Source organism: Lichenostomus cassidix, chromosome 18 (assembly GCF_008360975.1).
Source record: "Lichenostomus cassidix isolate B80296 chromosome 18, HeHo_3.0, whole genome shotgun sequence".
Lineage (NCBI taxonomy): Eukaryota > Metazoa > Chordata > Aves > Passeriformes > Meliphagidae > Lichenostomus > Lichenostomus cassidix.
The window spans coordinates 10,394,786-10,410,902 of NC_139498.1; the positions used below are offsets into that span (position 1 = coordinate 10,394,786).

At 54.3% G+C, this 16,117-nt stretch overlaps 1 protein-coding gene across 9 annotated transcripts in view; it reads right to left on the reverse strand.

The window, feature by feature from the left end:
- The window catches only part of SHISA6 (shisa family member 6), a 238,561-nt gene extending 223,250 nt beyond the window's left edge, over positions 1-15,311 (reverse strand). For 8 of the 9 annotated variants that reach the window (XR_014855657.1, XR_014855659.1, XR_014855658.1 and 5 more), the window contains exons 1-2: positions 14,595-15,311; positions 1,130-1,290 (exon numbers count right to left, since the gene is read on the reverse strand). Coding sequence is in view for 2 of the 9 variants with exons in the window: in XM_085077982.1 (XP_084934108.1) it covers positions 1,130-1,290; positions 14,595-15,277 (844 nt within the window). In the remaining 7 variants the exon portion in view is untranslated. The remainder of the gene's footprint in view (positions 1-1,129; positions 1,291-14,594) is intronic. The other variant, XM_085077983.1, reaches the window with a different exon arrangement.
- Between the last annotated feature and the right edge of the window lie 806 nt (positions 15,312-16,117).

Here is a 16,117-nt window from a genome sequence, read left to right on the forward strand (position 1 = left end):
TGCAGAAACATCTCCCTCATCCAGACAATTTACCTCAGGAGCTGTTCTCCAGACCAAGGCTTTATCTCACAGATCCAAATTTACACACAAAATCCCAGGGCTCACTGCCTTTGGGGTGAAAATGGGAAAGCAAAGGAATCCTTCTCAGTTCTCAGGGGCAGTGTTTTGTACCCAGCAGCAGGGGAGGCTCCCAGAGGACACTGTCACCTGGGCCTGTCTCCACAGGGTGAGGACATTGCACTAAAACCCTTCAAACAGCCACAAACCAGCCCTGCCTCAGCCAAGGGTCCTTCCCCTCCCAGCTGAGCCCACAGACCTTCCCCAGAACATTTCCCAGCAGGGACCATGAGCAGGACCAGGTGACACAGGGCAGGAAATGCCACCAGAACCTCCCAGGTGAGGCTGAGCACATCTTTGTGCAGGAGAGTCCCATGTCCAGTCCAGCCACATCCACACCCCCCTGAGCAAAGGGCAGCAGCCACAGAGCCACTGCAGGAACAATGATCCAGGATTAGGGATTATCCATCCATGGAGCATTAAATCAACCAGAACAACATCTGCAGCTAGGAGGCTGCAATCCCTGGGCCACTGGGGAAATCAAGGCAAAAAGAAGGCAACTTTTTTGACCAAAAGAAGCTGAAAACAACCCAACAGGTGCCCTAATTCCCAGGCTAGTGCTTCTGGAGCACCTCTTGGAGGTCCTGGGATGCCTCTAGGTCACCTCCTGCACTGTCCCAGCGCATTCCTGCAGTTCACCTGCATGAACACAGCAGCCCCAGTCCTCTGGAATTCTCTGTCCTCAGCTGCTGTGCACAGGGAGCCTGGAAGTGCCTCACAGCACATGTGTTTTTTAGGAAACACACAGCTCAACACCAGCTCCAGGTACAACCTGCATTTACACCTCAGTGCTTGTGAATTTTTAAAATGCCTGGAGAGGAGAGCCGCTCTGCTCAGCAGAAACCTGAAAGAATCATCACCACTGATCCCTGCACTCCCCTGCTCTGCCTGATTGCCTTTTAAAGCCATTTGCCATCCTAATTTTAGGTTTACAGAGCCTGCTGCTGTTCAGGGTGATGTTCTGCTGGCTCCTAACACGGCTCTGAGCAGAGAGAGAGAGAGCAGCACTTACCTGGGTTGCTCTTGGAGGTCCTGACTGGGGTGTAATGGTTTTTGGAAGAGGTCCTGACTGGGGTGTTTTCTTTGGGGGAGGTATCTATGGCCGAGATTGTCTCTCTTTCACAGTGTCCGATTGGGATTGGTCCCTGCTGCCTTAGGATGTCAGCCAGAGCCCTGGGGGGACAGAAAAAAACAAAGAAAACCTTATTTTCACACAGCAGCTAAAATTCAGTAAGCGTACTTGCATAGTCCATGAATCCAGAAGCAGTCAGATCTCTACCATAAACAGAGAAAAAAAAAAAGCAACAATAGTAATAATAATAAAATTTTTAAAAGTGGCTTAAAAGCTCTGTTTCTTTCTGTGAGTCTGCTGCAAGTATTTCCAAGCTTGCCTGGCTATTGTTTGGTTTCTCATCTGCTCCCTCTAATTCACTTCAGCCCAGGGTTATGTCCCTCTCCAGCATTTTCCAGAGCAGACAAACTGCTCCTGGCACATCAAGCACTGCTTCCATCAGGAGCCACTGCTGGCCACAGCCCTGGTGACTCCTAAAAGCACCACCAAAACTGCCCTGCCCAAGCCAAACTCCTTTAAAACTGTCTCAGGCCAGGAGTATGGTCCCCACATCCTGAAATCCCTACTTTTCCTGCACAAAGCTCAAACCAAAGCAGTGCTGGGAGTGTTTCTTAAAGGAGAACCATGAGCCAGAAAAAATGGATTAAACAACTTCCAGGGCTTGATGTCAACACAGCTCTGAGCCTGCCTTGAGCTTTGTGCTCATCAGGGATTGCTTTAAAGGCTGAGATCTCCCTGCTATTCCCAGGAGAAAGCAATGTCACACAGTTCAGCTGCAGCCAGTGTTTTCCCTCTGGACACTCCAAGATTTTTTCCCCACTCTGTGAATATCATGGCCACAGTGGGATAATTACAGAGTGAAACACCCTGGTTTTCCTTGGTCAGCCACAAGCTCTCTCTTGACCCCCAGGAAAAGCAGGAAGGGTGGCTTGTGTGGGTTGTAAGGGACAGTGGCACTTGAAAGCTGATGGGGCTTGAAAGGCTCTTTTCTCCTGGCTCAGGGAACATGTCTGGTGTCCCCTCGGGTAGCAGGGGAGATGTCAGGAGGAGATATCCCTTCCCTGCATATTAACGAGGAGGATGCTGGTGTTGCTCATATCCACTGGCATCCCTTAAATGCCACATTTCTGGGCTTTCAGATGAGAAATAGTTTGGGACCTGAGTCCGTTCCATTTTCCAAATCATTTCCTCTCCAGACTCCTGTCCCTGTGCATAATGGATTGCAATACTAATGTGCTCCACAGAAGGAACTCTTGGAGGATCTCAGAGGCTCCCGAGGAGGATTACATTAGTTCAGCACCATCCTGTACAGAATCAGGATATTTTTACCCTTTTTTTTGATTATTTATTGATTGTGGAGAGAGCAGACCTGGAGGCTATAACCAACCATGGAATATCTGTGAGTGCAACAGACTGATCCTTGAGGAGGGAAGGGATTGTTGTTTGCAAGGAGAGAAGAGATTGTGCCAAGCCAGGCTCAGAGAGATGTGAAGGTGGCAGCAATCAGAGGGACACTGAGCCTTGTCCCAGGGCAGGACTGCCTTTGTTTGCCCCTAAGGAAAAGAGGAACTGGTGTGAGTTTGGTGAGGAACTGGTGTGAGTTTGGTGAGGAACTGGTGTGGGTTTGGTGAGGAACTGGTGTGAGTTTGGTGAGGACCTGGTGTTTGGTGTTCTCCCAGAGCTGCTGGATTCCTTCCCCCCAGCTGGCACAGAGCTGTGGGTGCTCCCCACCGTGTCCAGCCATGCCTGAGGTGTCTGTAACTCATCCCCAACCTACAGGACACATTTGACATTTTGGCTCCTTGCCCAAGGTCATGGAGAACGTGAGTGACAGAACAAGGTCCTGAGTGGACCAAGTCGAAGCTGGTCCTGAGTGACACCAAGACACCACACAGTTCTCTCCTGAGGGGAGGACCATTCACCCCATAATCCTGGCTTTTCCAGGATTTCCAGCCCCTCCCCACTGCCTCAGACCCTGCTGCCTGGGGAGGCCAAGGAGCTCTGTCAGTCTGGCACCACCCCAGCACATCCTGTTGAGACATCCCATTTGTCACAGACAGCAGGTTGGCAGAACAGAGCTCTTGCTACGCATCTCCAAGATATATTAAGCATCAGATGAGCATTTAATGGCATCTGCAGTACAGAAACACTGCGAGCCATTTTTCAATCACACACATTGCATTAGGACCATTATTTACTGGCCCACAGTGGTTTGGGCTCGTTTTGAACACTTGTCCAAGACACTCCGAGTGTCAAGAGTGCAATCACTCAGGGAGCAGAGGATAACACTAAAGCAGGGTGGATAACACCAAAACACTCCATTCCAGTTATTTTAATGGAGCCAGCTGGACAGGAACAGGCAGGGCAAGGACTCGGAGAGGGCAGGCTGGGATGGGGAACACACAGAGATGTGGAGCTGGAGGTTTTGGGGGATAGAAATGGGAGAGTGCAAACCAGTTCTGCTCGAAGCTGAGAGTGTTCAGAGACCCTGCATCCCACCAGTGGGGACAGAGCAGGGCTGTTCGTGGAGCTCTGAGGCAAAGGAGACAAAAGGCTCGGGGTTTAACAGGAAAAAGCCACAGTGGGACAGCAAAACACTGGAACAGGGAGGCTGAGGGATCTCCACCCTTGGAGATGTAATTCAGCTTGAAAAGGCCCTGAATAATCCCCTCGATTGAAGCTGGCCTTGCTCTAGGCAGCATGAGGACCTCCAGAGGTCCCTTCCAACCTGATTTCTGCTCCCACTGAGTCAGGAGCACCTTACACTGCAGGTCAGGCTGCTTCTCCTCATTCTGCTGCTTTTCTCCTGGGATTATTACTCTCTGAATGGGGTTGGGTGCAGCCCTATAAGAACACCTTCCCTGTCTCCTGCATGGACAGTTAGCCTTCCTTCACTAAGAATAATGAAGATAATTTGAGTGAATATTCCCTGGAACAACTGAAGCTGGTGAGAAGTGAGAGTCTGAGTCCTCTCAGACATTCCCTACCAAGAGCTCAACCTGGAGCCTGCTGCCCTCAGAGAGGACAAAACTGCAAGCCCAGAACATTTCAGTTTTTGGTCTTTATCACCAAGAAAACCACAGCTGAGGTATCTGATAAGAACAAATTTAAACCCTTTTTTGGTTTTCATCCTGAAGGGATGGAAACAACAAGAGCCACTCTCTGGGTTGGTTGCTGGTCACAACCAGAAAATTATTTTGGGTGCCAGACACATGGAAGGAAGGAGACTTTTACACCCAGACATAGTGAAGAAATCCCAGGAAAGTGATGTCTGAGATAAATTGCATGAGATAAATTGGACAAAACTGTCCAAAGCAGCCCTGGCTTATTTGTGTGTGGGACTAAAGCTATGTGGGCTCAGCAATGCTGGAGGTGTCACCTTCTCATTCCCTGAACACCCCAATCTGGGTGTCCTGAGTGCTCCCTCCTCACCCTCCTCATGTCTAACAGAGGGGAGAAAGACTGTTCAGAAGCAGCAGAACAAAACATTAAAGGTGGAGGAGAAAGTCCAACTTGGATGGAGCTGGTTCATTCCATGCCAATTCAATCCCGTTGCTGTGTGGGATCCAGTTTATTTCCATAAAGCCCTCAGGTGGTGGAAGGTCAGTCCCACTCAAGTGAGGAAGGATTTGGTTGGTGAAAGTCCCTTGGGTCCAGCTGGCTCACTGCCCACTGCAAAGCTCCAGGAGAACACAGTCACTGGAATATTTGGGTCCTTGTGTGCAGCCATTTGGGTACAATTAGTCCCACTGATGTCACCAGCATCCTAATCACCTGCATAAGGATATGAGACACTCCAGAAATCTTCCTGTGACGACACACCTCTTATCTGAGCAAAACAAACCTGCCTGGCTGGAACGTGCCAGCCGTGGCGGATGGAGCAGAGTCCCTGTGCAGATAAGGGTTTGTGACACCTTTGTCACCCACGTCATCTCTGTGACAGCGACGGAGCTTCGTTCCACCTGAGCCCAGAATAGCCACAGGGCCAGCAGGGCTGCTGCTCCAGAGGGCTGGGCTGGCAGGGTGGGAGGGAAAGCTGGGGATGTGTCCCAGGGCAGGACAGCCCCAGCCAGGTTCTGCTCCCAGGGATGGCTCTTGTGGACAAATTGAGCCCTTTGGGGAGAAACCCAGCAGGATGAACATGGCCATGAGGCAAAGAAGGAGCTGTGGCCATTTGCAGAAGGAAAAATCAAAAGGTCTTGGTGTAAACTCAAAGGAACCAAGGGGGTGGTTGGTAGCAGCAGGGCAGCAAGGCTGGGCATCAGCTGGGGCCTGGTGCTGGAAGGGGAAATGACTGATTTTGATCCCAAAATGTGACTTTGTACCCAGGGAAAAGTGAGGCTGCAGAGCTGTGAGGGACCAGCTCACTGCAGCTCAGCCTGTCCTTCTAACCCAGCCCAGATCCTGAACCTGCTCCCTGAATTATCCATGAGGGAACAGCAGCTGGAGCAGTGCTGTCCTCCCCACAGCCTTTTTGGGAAAGCATTGTCCCATTTTCCCAATATCCACAGACTTTCAACACTAACTGATAGTCTGAGTGTGGGCACAGGTGTCCCTTCTGCTGAAGGCAAGGGGGCTTTGGTGACAGCTCCACCAGGCTGGCATGTGGCCTGTGGGAAACAAGATTGGAGTGGAGGGGTCTGTAGGTGAGGGATGGGAAAGGCACTGGGAAGAGCTGCCCATTTCCAGTGGTGCAGGGTGAACACACTCAAAACTTCACTGATTTGCCTTCTGAAAATCCCCTCTCATGGAGACCTTCCAAACAGGGTGCTGGAAGACAGAATTTCCTGTTCCAAGTCCCTGCAAATTTGGGAAAGAACGGAAGGAGAATGACCAAATGGGTCTGGCAGAGCACAGTGAAAGGAGCAGTGCCTGGCTGAGCTGAAGCTGCTAAAAGCAGAGCTGGGATGGAGTTGGTGGCAGAACTCCAATCACTTCAGCACAGCCAGGATTTCACTACAAGTTCGCTTTAAAAAGCGAGGTTAAAGACTCCCCTATGCTCTGTTAGCAACTCGGGAAGGAAGAGGCAGTTATTCCAGGAGATGGATTTATCCAGCCCGGAGCCAGCTCACCTGGAAGGGCCAGCTCTCTCCGAGGGACAGGATTTCAGTCAGCATTGCTCTCACAGAGGGTGGCCGTGCATTATTCATGGCTCGGTTTGGCTCCTGTCCCCACACCTGCTCAGCCTCGGGGAGCTCCAAACGCTGACCACGCCTGGGGCTGCTCAGTCCCGGGAGAATCCCACATTCCAGGGGCTGCCCATGGCATTCCCGGCTTTGTCACTCAGCAGCTGGCAGGGCACAGGTGCCCTCAGCCATCCCCCTACACCCTGACCGTGCCCAGGGCTCAGCACGCAAGGATGGGGTGTGAATTGATCACCCAAACACTCAGCAAACTGAGCCAGCAGGGAATTGCTGCTGCTGCTGCTGCTGCTCCGGGAGGCTCCGGCTGGGAGAGGCTGCCAGAGCAGAGCTTTGGTTGGGGAAGTGCAGGGGCTCAGCAGAGCCAGGGCTGCAGCAGTCCCAGGTCAGCAGAAGAGATATCCCTGGGCTCTGCAGTGCCAGGAACGACAGCAGTCAGTCCTTCAGAGCAGAAATTCCAGTGAGGAACACTGGGAATGGCTCCTCACATGCCTGGACAGACGGGTGGTGATGCCTGGCAGAGCTCAAGGAGCATTTTGAACAATGCTCTCAGGCACAGAGTGGGATTGTTGGGGTTATCCTGGAGAGCAGGGCCAGCAGTTGGACTTTAATGGTCCTTGTGGATCCCTTCCAACTCAGGATATTCCATGACTCCATGATTCCATGATTCCATGATTCCATGCCTCTGTGTGTGTGTGTACAAGAAGAGGTGAATTCACCTCATGGAGTTAAGAAGGGAAAACACTAAACACTGTGGGACACCTTTCCAAGAGTGAAGCATTTGCACCCAGCATAAATGAGGCAATATTCCTTCTTAAAGACAAACATTGCAAGAAAAAAACATATGTCTTCTGAAAAATCTTAATGTCAAATAGAAGAATTATTTGGGAAGCTCCTGGAATTTAATCTGGCTCTAATGACAAATTTCAGTGAAAACTTAATTCCAGTTGTACTAAGAGTCAGATTATTAACCCAGACTGTGGCAGCAGGATGAGGCTGGCAGCTTTCCTGGGGAACCCAAAACAAACACAAAGGTGACATAAACACATTACAGATACACAGCCATTGGTGAATGCAGGTATGTGAAAGAGCATTTCAGCTGAACTTCAAATAAACCAGGTGTTACACTGATAAATAACAGGGGAACAGCTGTGGCTGTGAGCTCATCACCTCCCCTGTCTCTATGACTGAGGTGGAATCAGAACTGAGCAATGAAGCTCCTGCCTTTGGGCCAGGAACTTTCAGAGCAGCAAACAGCAGCAGGGCTTGGGCTGCACATCTCCCACAGCCACTTCACACATCTCCCACCGATGTACAAATGGAATAAACTCTTGCTATTGCTGTGATGTGAGCAAGGAATTCACTGCAGGGACTGAGCTCACAATGGGCGACACCAGTTCCTTTGAGCACAGCAGGCTGGAGGAAAATGAAACTGTTACTGATTTGGTACTTAAAAGCTTAAAGTGAACCTTTCCAAGGGATGTTTCTCTGCAGAGATGTTACCCTGAGCAGAAAGTGTCCTCAGCAAGGGCAAGACCTGCACCTGGACCATGGTCAGGCTGTTGGGGACAGTGAGTGGCAGGAGGGAGTTGGTACCTCCAGGTGCCACTGAGGTTCAGGCTGGCTGTAGGAGGGAGCAGCCCCTGTGCCCCCCTGCCCCAGCTCCCACCTTCACCCACCCAGCTCCAGCCCCTTCTCTTCCCAGAGCAAATGGGAGGCTCCCTGGAAAGAGATGCACCCAGGAAAGACATCAGGGGCACTGGGGAGAACGGGAAGCTGTGCAGAAAAGGAACAGAGCACCCATCTGGACCACAGAAAGGAGAGAAAATAAAACCAGCAGCTCTTGCTGGCCATTCCACAGGCACGAGAGGCTGTGGGAATGCTGCTCTGCTGGTCCAGCTCTTTAGCCTATCCTGTTTGGGCACAAACCTCCTCAGGCACAAACACAGCCACAGCACTTGGTGCTCACACGGCTCTGAGAGCACAAGGCTGCACACCAGGGAAGGTTTGTGCACAAAGTGTCTGGTTTTACACCAAATCCTCTGTTGGGAGCACAATTAAGGGACTTTGAACTCACTGGAGAAAGCTGCACTGTCTCTGAAGAGCCCTAACCCTGAAGAGCCCTCGCAACAAAGGAGGTTGTGCTGAGAGCTGAACCACAGCACAGCAGTTATTGTGGAAGAATTCCGTGTTTATCTGCCTGGGGAAGGAGATATCTGAGCCCTGCAAGCAATGCAGTGCTCTCACATCTAAAGAATACAGCCAGCCCACGTGAGTGGTGGCAAAGGAAAGCAAAAAGAACCCTGACCTCATCTTCCTGAGAAAATTCAGATCTTATGTGAAACAGAAATTTTAAAAGGCATCTGATCTCCAAAGGCACAGAGATCAACTGCTACTTAAGGATATAAGAGATTACAAAACTAAAAGAAATAGAAGTTCAGAGCTACACTGGATTCCCTCGACACCTTATGATGGAGTTGGACTAATAGAAAAAGTTAATTAGCAAGCAGGAAAATATCAAATAAATGGGAATTAGAGACACTGAGAAGATTTGGTGGAGGCAGCATGGTTTCTGAGCCTGGCCTCTCATAATGGGAGAAGTTCAAAGGGAAAGGAGAAGACCCAGAAGCATCCAGAGGAAGTCAGTGGCCAGGCAGCCTCTGTGCTCTCACAGAGCCAATCTCTTGATAAAATAGACTCAGAGAGGAAAACATGGCAAAACTCCCAGTTACCAAACTGCAAACCAGAGCTCCAGACTGGAGCTTTCCCAGCACACAGAAGTGAAAGAAAAGGAAAAATATTTCATACAGGTACATACACACTAAGACACACCTGGGCTGGATTTGGCCAGCTGGGTCTGGATCTGGACAATTCACTCTGCAAACAGGACAAGATCCAGGTGTTCTCCCTGCTCAGGAGTTACCCAATCCAGCAAGGTGCAGGGTTGGTTTGAAGCAGAACTAGTTCTGAGGAACTTCTCTGAGGTCACAACTGGGAGGTGTCCCTGCCCATGGCAGGGCTGGAATGAGATGATCTTTAAGGTTCCTTCCAACCCAATCCATTCTGAGATCCTGTAATTTTATGGCTGCCCCTGTCTCTGGTTTGCCTCAATGGAGTCTGACCCGTGCTTGTGGCCCTGTATTCTGTGCCTGTGAGAGGGACAAGGCACTTCACAGGAGAGGCTCAGAAAGCATCAGGATTAAACAATACAAAGCAGGGCAAAGAGCAGCTGAAAGGCACCCGAGTGAGTCTGAGTGGAGTGAAAAAAGGCAGAGCATAAAAACACATCAGTGCAAAGAGCCCGAAAGCAGGAACAGCATCCAAGAAAGAAAATCTTCTGTAGAGTCCCCGTGGCCAGGTGTGTTCAGAGCACTCCCTCCCTGCCCTGGGGATGGATGGAGTTTGATTGTTTGGCCCCAGCAGCACTCGGCAGCAGAGAGCAGAGCTGAAGGAGCTGCCTGTGATCACATCTCAAACAGCAGGGCTGGAGAAAGGCACTGCTCACAACCTTCACACCTGAAAGCAGCTCCCCTCCAGCAACCCCTCAGCAAGCACAGGGCCCCGAGCTGTGGTGAGATGCAGCCTGCAGGAACAGAAATCCTCCTGTATTTCAAGTTAGGCTCACACAGAGCAGCAGGCTCCTCGGATCTGTGGGCAAACAGATCCAGTGCCTCTGGTTCCTGTTGGAATTCAGAGCTGCGGAGCAGAAATGACAAGGAGTGGATCAATTTAACTGTGGTCTCTACATGGGGAAAGGATGTTCCTTTACAAAAGCTGTCAGTTCTCATTCACAGAGCTGGAGATGCAAAGGCAGAGGCCAAACAGAAGAGGAACACAAAGATCTTCCCTCTTTGCTGCAACTCAGATGCTGTGGGAGGAGGGTGAAGTCAAGCACTGGGCACACAGTGCCTGCTTCCCTCAGACATCCCTTTCACATCCCTCAGACACACTCCATGCAAGGGAAGGCCTTTTAGCAGGATACTGAGCTGGTTTGCTGGGAAAAATCCTGGTGCTTCTTCCCAAGAGAGCAGCTGGGCTCCCAGCAGTGCCCCAGGGCCAGCAGTGCCACTGTGTCCCTCTGGCTTTGTCTGCCCAGTGGGAAGCACTTGGGATATTTCAATCCCGAGCTGCAGACCAAATCCAGGTTCCAATCTGTGCATTCCCAGCTCAGCACAGAGTGCTGCTGCTGAGGCTAAACAGGGGTCAAGGAGCAGTACTACATCTGTGAATTATTTATGTTCCATAGCATGGGGATGCAGGGTCATGGCCATGGAATGAGAACATTCTGTATCACCCCTTCTTGCTATGGAAAAACACATCCAGCTTTGGAAAGAACCAGCTGATATTCCTTGTTCAAAGATTCTCTAACTCATCCTCAGACTGGAAGTAAAGCAAATACTCTGCCCACTTAAGAAATGCTCGAGCAAAGAAAACAACCCTGGCAATGCAATGAAAACAAATCGTCCTCACCAAAGCATGGAGAGCATCAGCACACACAATATTGCTGGGTATAATTCTCAGAAATCAGCCCCAGCTTCTACCTGGAGCCCAGCAATAGTTCTGGCTGTGTAACCCCAAAGCAAGAGGCTGTTCTATATGGCCAGGCTGAAAGATCCCATAATTATGAAAAAATCAGTTCCATTGAAAGCATTACAAGCGTTTCTGTAAAATATGAATATTTCAGCTCCTGGTTTTCAAAGCACTTCCACTTAACTGCTCTTAGAAACGACTGTCTCAGTTACTGCCACTGCTGAGCCCAGAATCACAGCAGTGCCTGTGCTTTAAAGGGCCATGGCAGTGCCTGGAAACAGGAGCTGATTCCAGCTCGGAGCTGCACATGCAGCTCTCCGTGCACAGCCAGCCCTTCCTTCCAGGGGAGAGTGACAGCTCTCCTGGGAATTCGTAAACCCTCCTGCTATCAAAAGACATTAAATGAGCCCTGCCTCCCTCAAAATGTTCACTCTAAGTGAGTTAATAAGGATTTTCTGTAAAAGCTGGGTGAGAAATGAGCAGGGAAATAACATCCACACACAGAACTGCTCAGCGAGCATTTACGAGGAAGTAAAATTTACAGTGTGATCCTGCTCACGGTGAAGTGCAGGGAAGTCCTGACTGATCCTCCCTGGCTGTGGGATCCTGGTCCCAAGAGGCTGTTTCCAGCCCCCTGTAACAAGTTCTGCTCATGCTGCTGCTCTCCTCATCCCAGAGGAGGTTTAATGCACTTCCATCACCCCAGAGAATTATTCTGGATGTTACACTTCACTCCAATTGACGTGACCTCAAACAGACAGAAATATCCGACTCCATCCTGCTTTCCTCCTTCCCCGTTACCCCTCAGCAGCTGTCAGAGACAAAGACAAACCATTCCTCTCCTGGTATTTACATTCTGCTGAAAGCACTGATAGCGCTCAGCCCGATGCAGCCCTGGCTGCCGGAGATGCACTTCACAATATTTAAACCCTCGTGTGATGTTGATCAAGTTCAGGTAACACAGCTCTGAAAGGTATAATCTTTTACCAGCTACCATATTATAGAAGTCAATCAACTCCTTAAAATGCTCTGGAAGTCAAGCTTCCCAAGCACTCAATCTGCCATTCATACTTCTACACACAGGTGAATCATTTCACCAGAACTTATCTAAATAAAGCAAAGCAAGCATCAAAGAAATGAAAACATCAGGAATAATCCAGACAAGTCTGGCAACACTGGCTCTGATTTCCAAGGGGGAAGGATCCAACCCTGCAGCAGGCTGGAGCTGGAGCAGAAGTAACATATGGACATCCAACCCAGATTTCCAAATTTAGTGTGAAGATAAGGCCCAGGCGAAGTTGCCTTGGAGCCAGAAGAGCTGGGCAGCTGGGGAACCATCCCTCAGTTAACAAAAGACTTAAAAGAGCTGATTTTCTGGCTTAGCCACTTTCAGGACCCTTTTCTCTACACAGTTGTGTGTAGTTTTTAACACTGTGAAGTTATTTGCTTGCAGGGAGCAGGGGCAGGTGGGATTTGGGATGGAACATGAGGACCAGACCCCCAGCAAATGTAAACAAGCCTCACTGTTTGTCCTCACTGCAGGGAGGCGTCTAAATAAAACACATATTCCCAAATAAATAAAAACTGCGTCACTCATCTCTTTTTCCTCATAAAAAAACTAGTATTTCTTCCCCCAGTCTCTGTTGATTGCAATTGAAGTTCAGCCTTAAAAAATATGGTGAATGATTTCAAGAGTTTTGATTAACAATTCTACATTAAAATAATTTTTAGGAGGCATTATCTGCTAGAGTTAAGGTCTTTCCCCCTGATGCTCAGCACTGCTCTTCTAAAGAAGCCTCTCACCAATTTTTATGTTCAGACACAGGGAGCTCTTGGATTCGCAGCACGCAAGCAGCACTCATCATTTGGAGGGACTTTTTCATCATAAAATAAATATGAACCGCGAGAGAACACGCATTTGTCCAAAAGGAGGATTGCTGGAGCCGCCTGAGCTTTTGCTTTGAAGCAGGATTTTCTCTGGCACGCCGAGCGCTCGCGGCTCTTGCAGCGCTGTGTACCAGCTCTGCCGAGGGACAGCGAGCTGCCTCTCCAGCCAGCAAGGACAGAGTTATCGGCACCGAGAGAGAAAACTGAATGCAAACGGCAATGTGCAGAGCTCTGCCTGCCACCAGCGCTCCCCCACAGCCCCAGCCGCCGCCAGGCACAGGCAGCACCCAGGGGGACACAGATCCATCCCCGCCACACTTGCTAAACTTCTCCCCGGCCGGGCCAGGCAGGGCGGGACCGACAGGGTCCGAGTGGCTCTGCTGTCCCCGCAGGGGTGCAGGGGGGGCTGGGGGAGCTGTGGGGGAGACTTGGAGGGGAGCAGGAGGGTCTTGGGGTTTCTGGGGATGCCGGGCGCGGGGGGGGCGTGCTGGGGGCAGGAGGGGAGTTTCGGGGGGCTGGAGGGGGTGCAGGGCGAGGGCGTGCCGGGGAGCAGGGGAGACTCCGGGAGGAAGGAGGGGGTGTCGGGGTGCCGGAGAACAGGAGGGGTCCGGAGGGTAAGAGCGGGGGGCAGAGGAGGCTCTGGGGGCAGGAGGGCGCCGAGATGCCGGAGGACAGGGGGTCCGGCAGCCAGGACGGGGGTGCAGGGGGGCGTGCCGGGGTGCCGAGATGCCGAGGGGAAAGGGGGGCGTGCCGGGGAACAGAGGGGGCCTCCGGAGGTAGGAGGAGATGCCGGGGGGCAGAGGGGATAGGAGGGGCATGCGGGGTGGCAGAGGGGGGTGTCGGGGGCAGAGGGGGGTGCCAGGGGGGCAGAGGCGAGTGCCGGGGTGGAGGGAGTGTCGGGAGATGGCAGTGGATGCCAGGGAGCAGAGGAGGGTATCAGGGTGCCCGGGGGGGCTCCGCGCAGAGCGCCGGAACGGGCGCTGGCCAGAGCGGGGCAGCGCGGAGGGGTCCGGGAACAGTCCTGGAACAGTCCGGGAGCTGTCCAGGAGCTGTCCAGGAGCTGTGCGGGAACAGTCTGGGAACAGTCCTGAGCAGCCCGGGAACAGCCCGGAGCAGTCAGGGAGCTGTCCGGGAGCTGTCCGCGGAGCCCGTGCTGAAAGCACAGGGCGGTGACCACAAACGGGGCCACGGGAGAAGAGCCACGGGGCACCAGGACAGGCCCCGAGGGGGGCAGCGGGATGGCCCAAGGGCTGTGGGTGACCATGGTTGGACCGTGGAAAAAAGGAAGTCGTGAGCAGAGGATAGATAGGGAAAATCCTTTGGTGGGTGGTGAAAAGAGGGAACCCTTGGACAGCCTTCACAGAGTGGGAAACCCTTGGATAAATGACTCAAAGGGGGAGCCCTCGAAGCGAGAGGACAATGGGAAATCGTTTGGAAAGGTGGCACAAAAGGGGAGCCGTCGGAGAATCATGGCACGGGGGAAATCCGTGGAAGGATGGAGCAGGGGAAACTCATGGTGAGCCAGAGCAAAGCACAGAGACTTGAGTGGGTAGTTCACAGGGAGACTCCTCAGACAGAGAGTGAGGTGGGGGAACCCCTGGGCAGTGGTGTAAAAACGGAACCCTCGGACAGCAAGTCCAAAGGTGGAATACTTGGAGGGGCCATGCCATAGGAAACTCTTGGACAGGCTGCACAATTGGGAACCCCTTGGCTGGGCAGTCAAAAGGAGCACCCTTGGCTGGGCAGCGCAATGGCAAAACCCCCGAGCAGACTTTGCCGCGGGGGAACGCTCGGAGAGGGGCTGTTCCCGGGGAGAAGGGGCGCCCGAAGCAGGGGAAGGAGCGCACCTGTGAATGTTCATCTCCCGGGGCGGGCGCCGCGCCTTGTCGTAGGCCACCTTGGCAAAGACGCCGGCGATGAGCACGAAGGCGATGGCCCCGCACGAGATGTAGACGGTGGCGTTGGTGCTGTCCTTGTCCGGGTCGTACTTGTTGGCGTCCCCGTCGCCGCCGTCGCCGCCGTCGGCGGGCAGGGCGCCGCTGGCCGTGGTGGGGTGGGCCCACTCGGGGCTCTTGTAGTTGCGGCACAGGCTCTGGTTGAGCTTCTCGGCGCGCTTGTTGCAGCAGAAGCGGTAGAAGCAGGTGCCGCAGCAGTAGCGGAAGCCCGTGAGGCTGTTGTTGCACTCGAACTCCTTGTCCCACTGCCCGCTCACGTCGTAGTAGCCCCAGCACGTCTCGTGGGCCGGGGCCGAGCCCCCGCCGCCGCCCCCGCCTCCGGGGGGTGCCTTGCCGCCCCCCGCGCCCTTGCCGCGCCCGGGCAGCGCCGTGGGGGCGGCGGCCCCCGGGCCCGCCAGCGTCTGGTTGAGGAGCTCCTTGCCCGGCTTGGGGGTCCGCCGCGCCGCCGCCGCCCCCTGGGTCCGGTTGCCCTTGGCGCGGGGGGGCCCGGCCGCCTGCGCGGGCGGCGGCAGCAGCAGGGCCAGGAGCTGCAGGGACAGCAGGAGCAGCGGCAGCAGCAGGTGCCGCGGCCCCATGGCGAGGGGCGAGGCGGGGGGCGCGCGGGGGGCGCGGCGCGGGGGGCGCGGCGGGCGGGGTGGGGGCTCAGCGGCCGGGGCGCTGCCCCATGGAGCGGGGCGGGGAAGGGCGCGGGAAGGGGGTCCCGCCGCTGCCGCGGGGGCTCCTCAGCGGCGGCTGCCCGGCGCCGGGCGCTTCATGCCGGCGCGCGGCGAGCGGCGGAGCCCGGCGGAGCGCGGCTGGAGGCGGAGGGGTCCCGGCGCTGCTCCGGCGAGGGGCTGCGAGAGACGGGGAGAGGGTGAGAGCGCGCCGCGCCCCGGGCACCCCGGCCCGCCCCCGCCCGCCCGCCCCCCGCCCACGGCCTTACCATGCCGGAGCGGGACTGCAGCGGGGCCGCGGGGCTGCCCGCGCTCCTCGCCGAGCCGGGGGCGGAGCGGCGCCGAGCCGGGCGCGGAGCAGGGGCGGGCGCCGAGCCGAGCCGGGCGCGGGGAAGCACCGCCCACCGCTGCCGGGCCGCTCCTGACATCACCGGGACCGCGCCGCGCCGCTCCGCTCCGCCGGCACCCCGGCACGGCTGCCCGACCGCCCGGGGCAGCGCGGCGCTCGGGTGGCTCCGCAGAGGGGCAGGGAGCGCTCCGGGCCGGCAGTGCCCTGTAGGGGTGTGCGGGGTGCGGACCTTGCGCGCATCCCCGGGGAGCTGGTCCCGGCAGGGATGGGCAGGGATGGGGTGAGTGGCCACCGGGCTTGTCCCTGGGGAGGTGGTCCCGGCAGGGATGGGCAGGGATGTGGTCCCTAAGGTGTATGTGGTGTGCAGACCCTCTGCCTGTCCCCGGGGGTGTGGTCGCCGCGGGTGTCGGCAG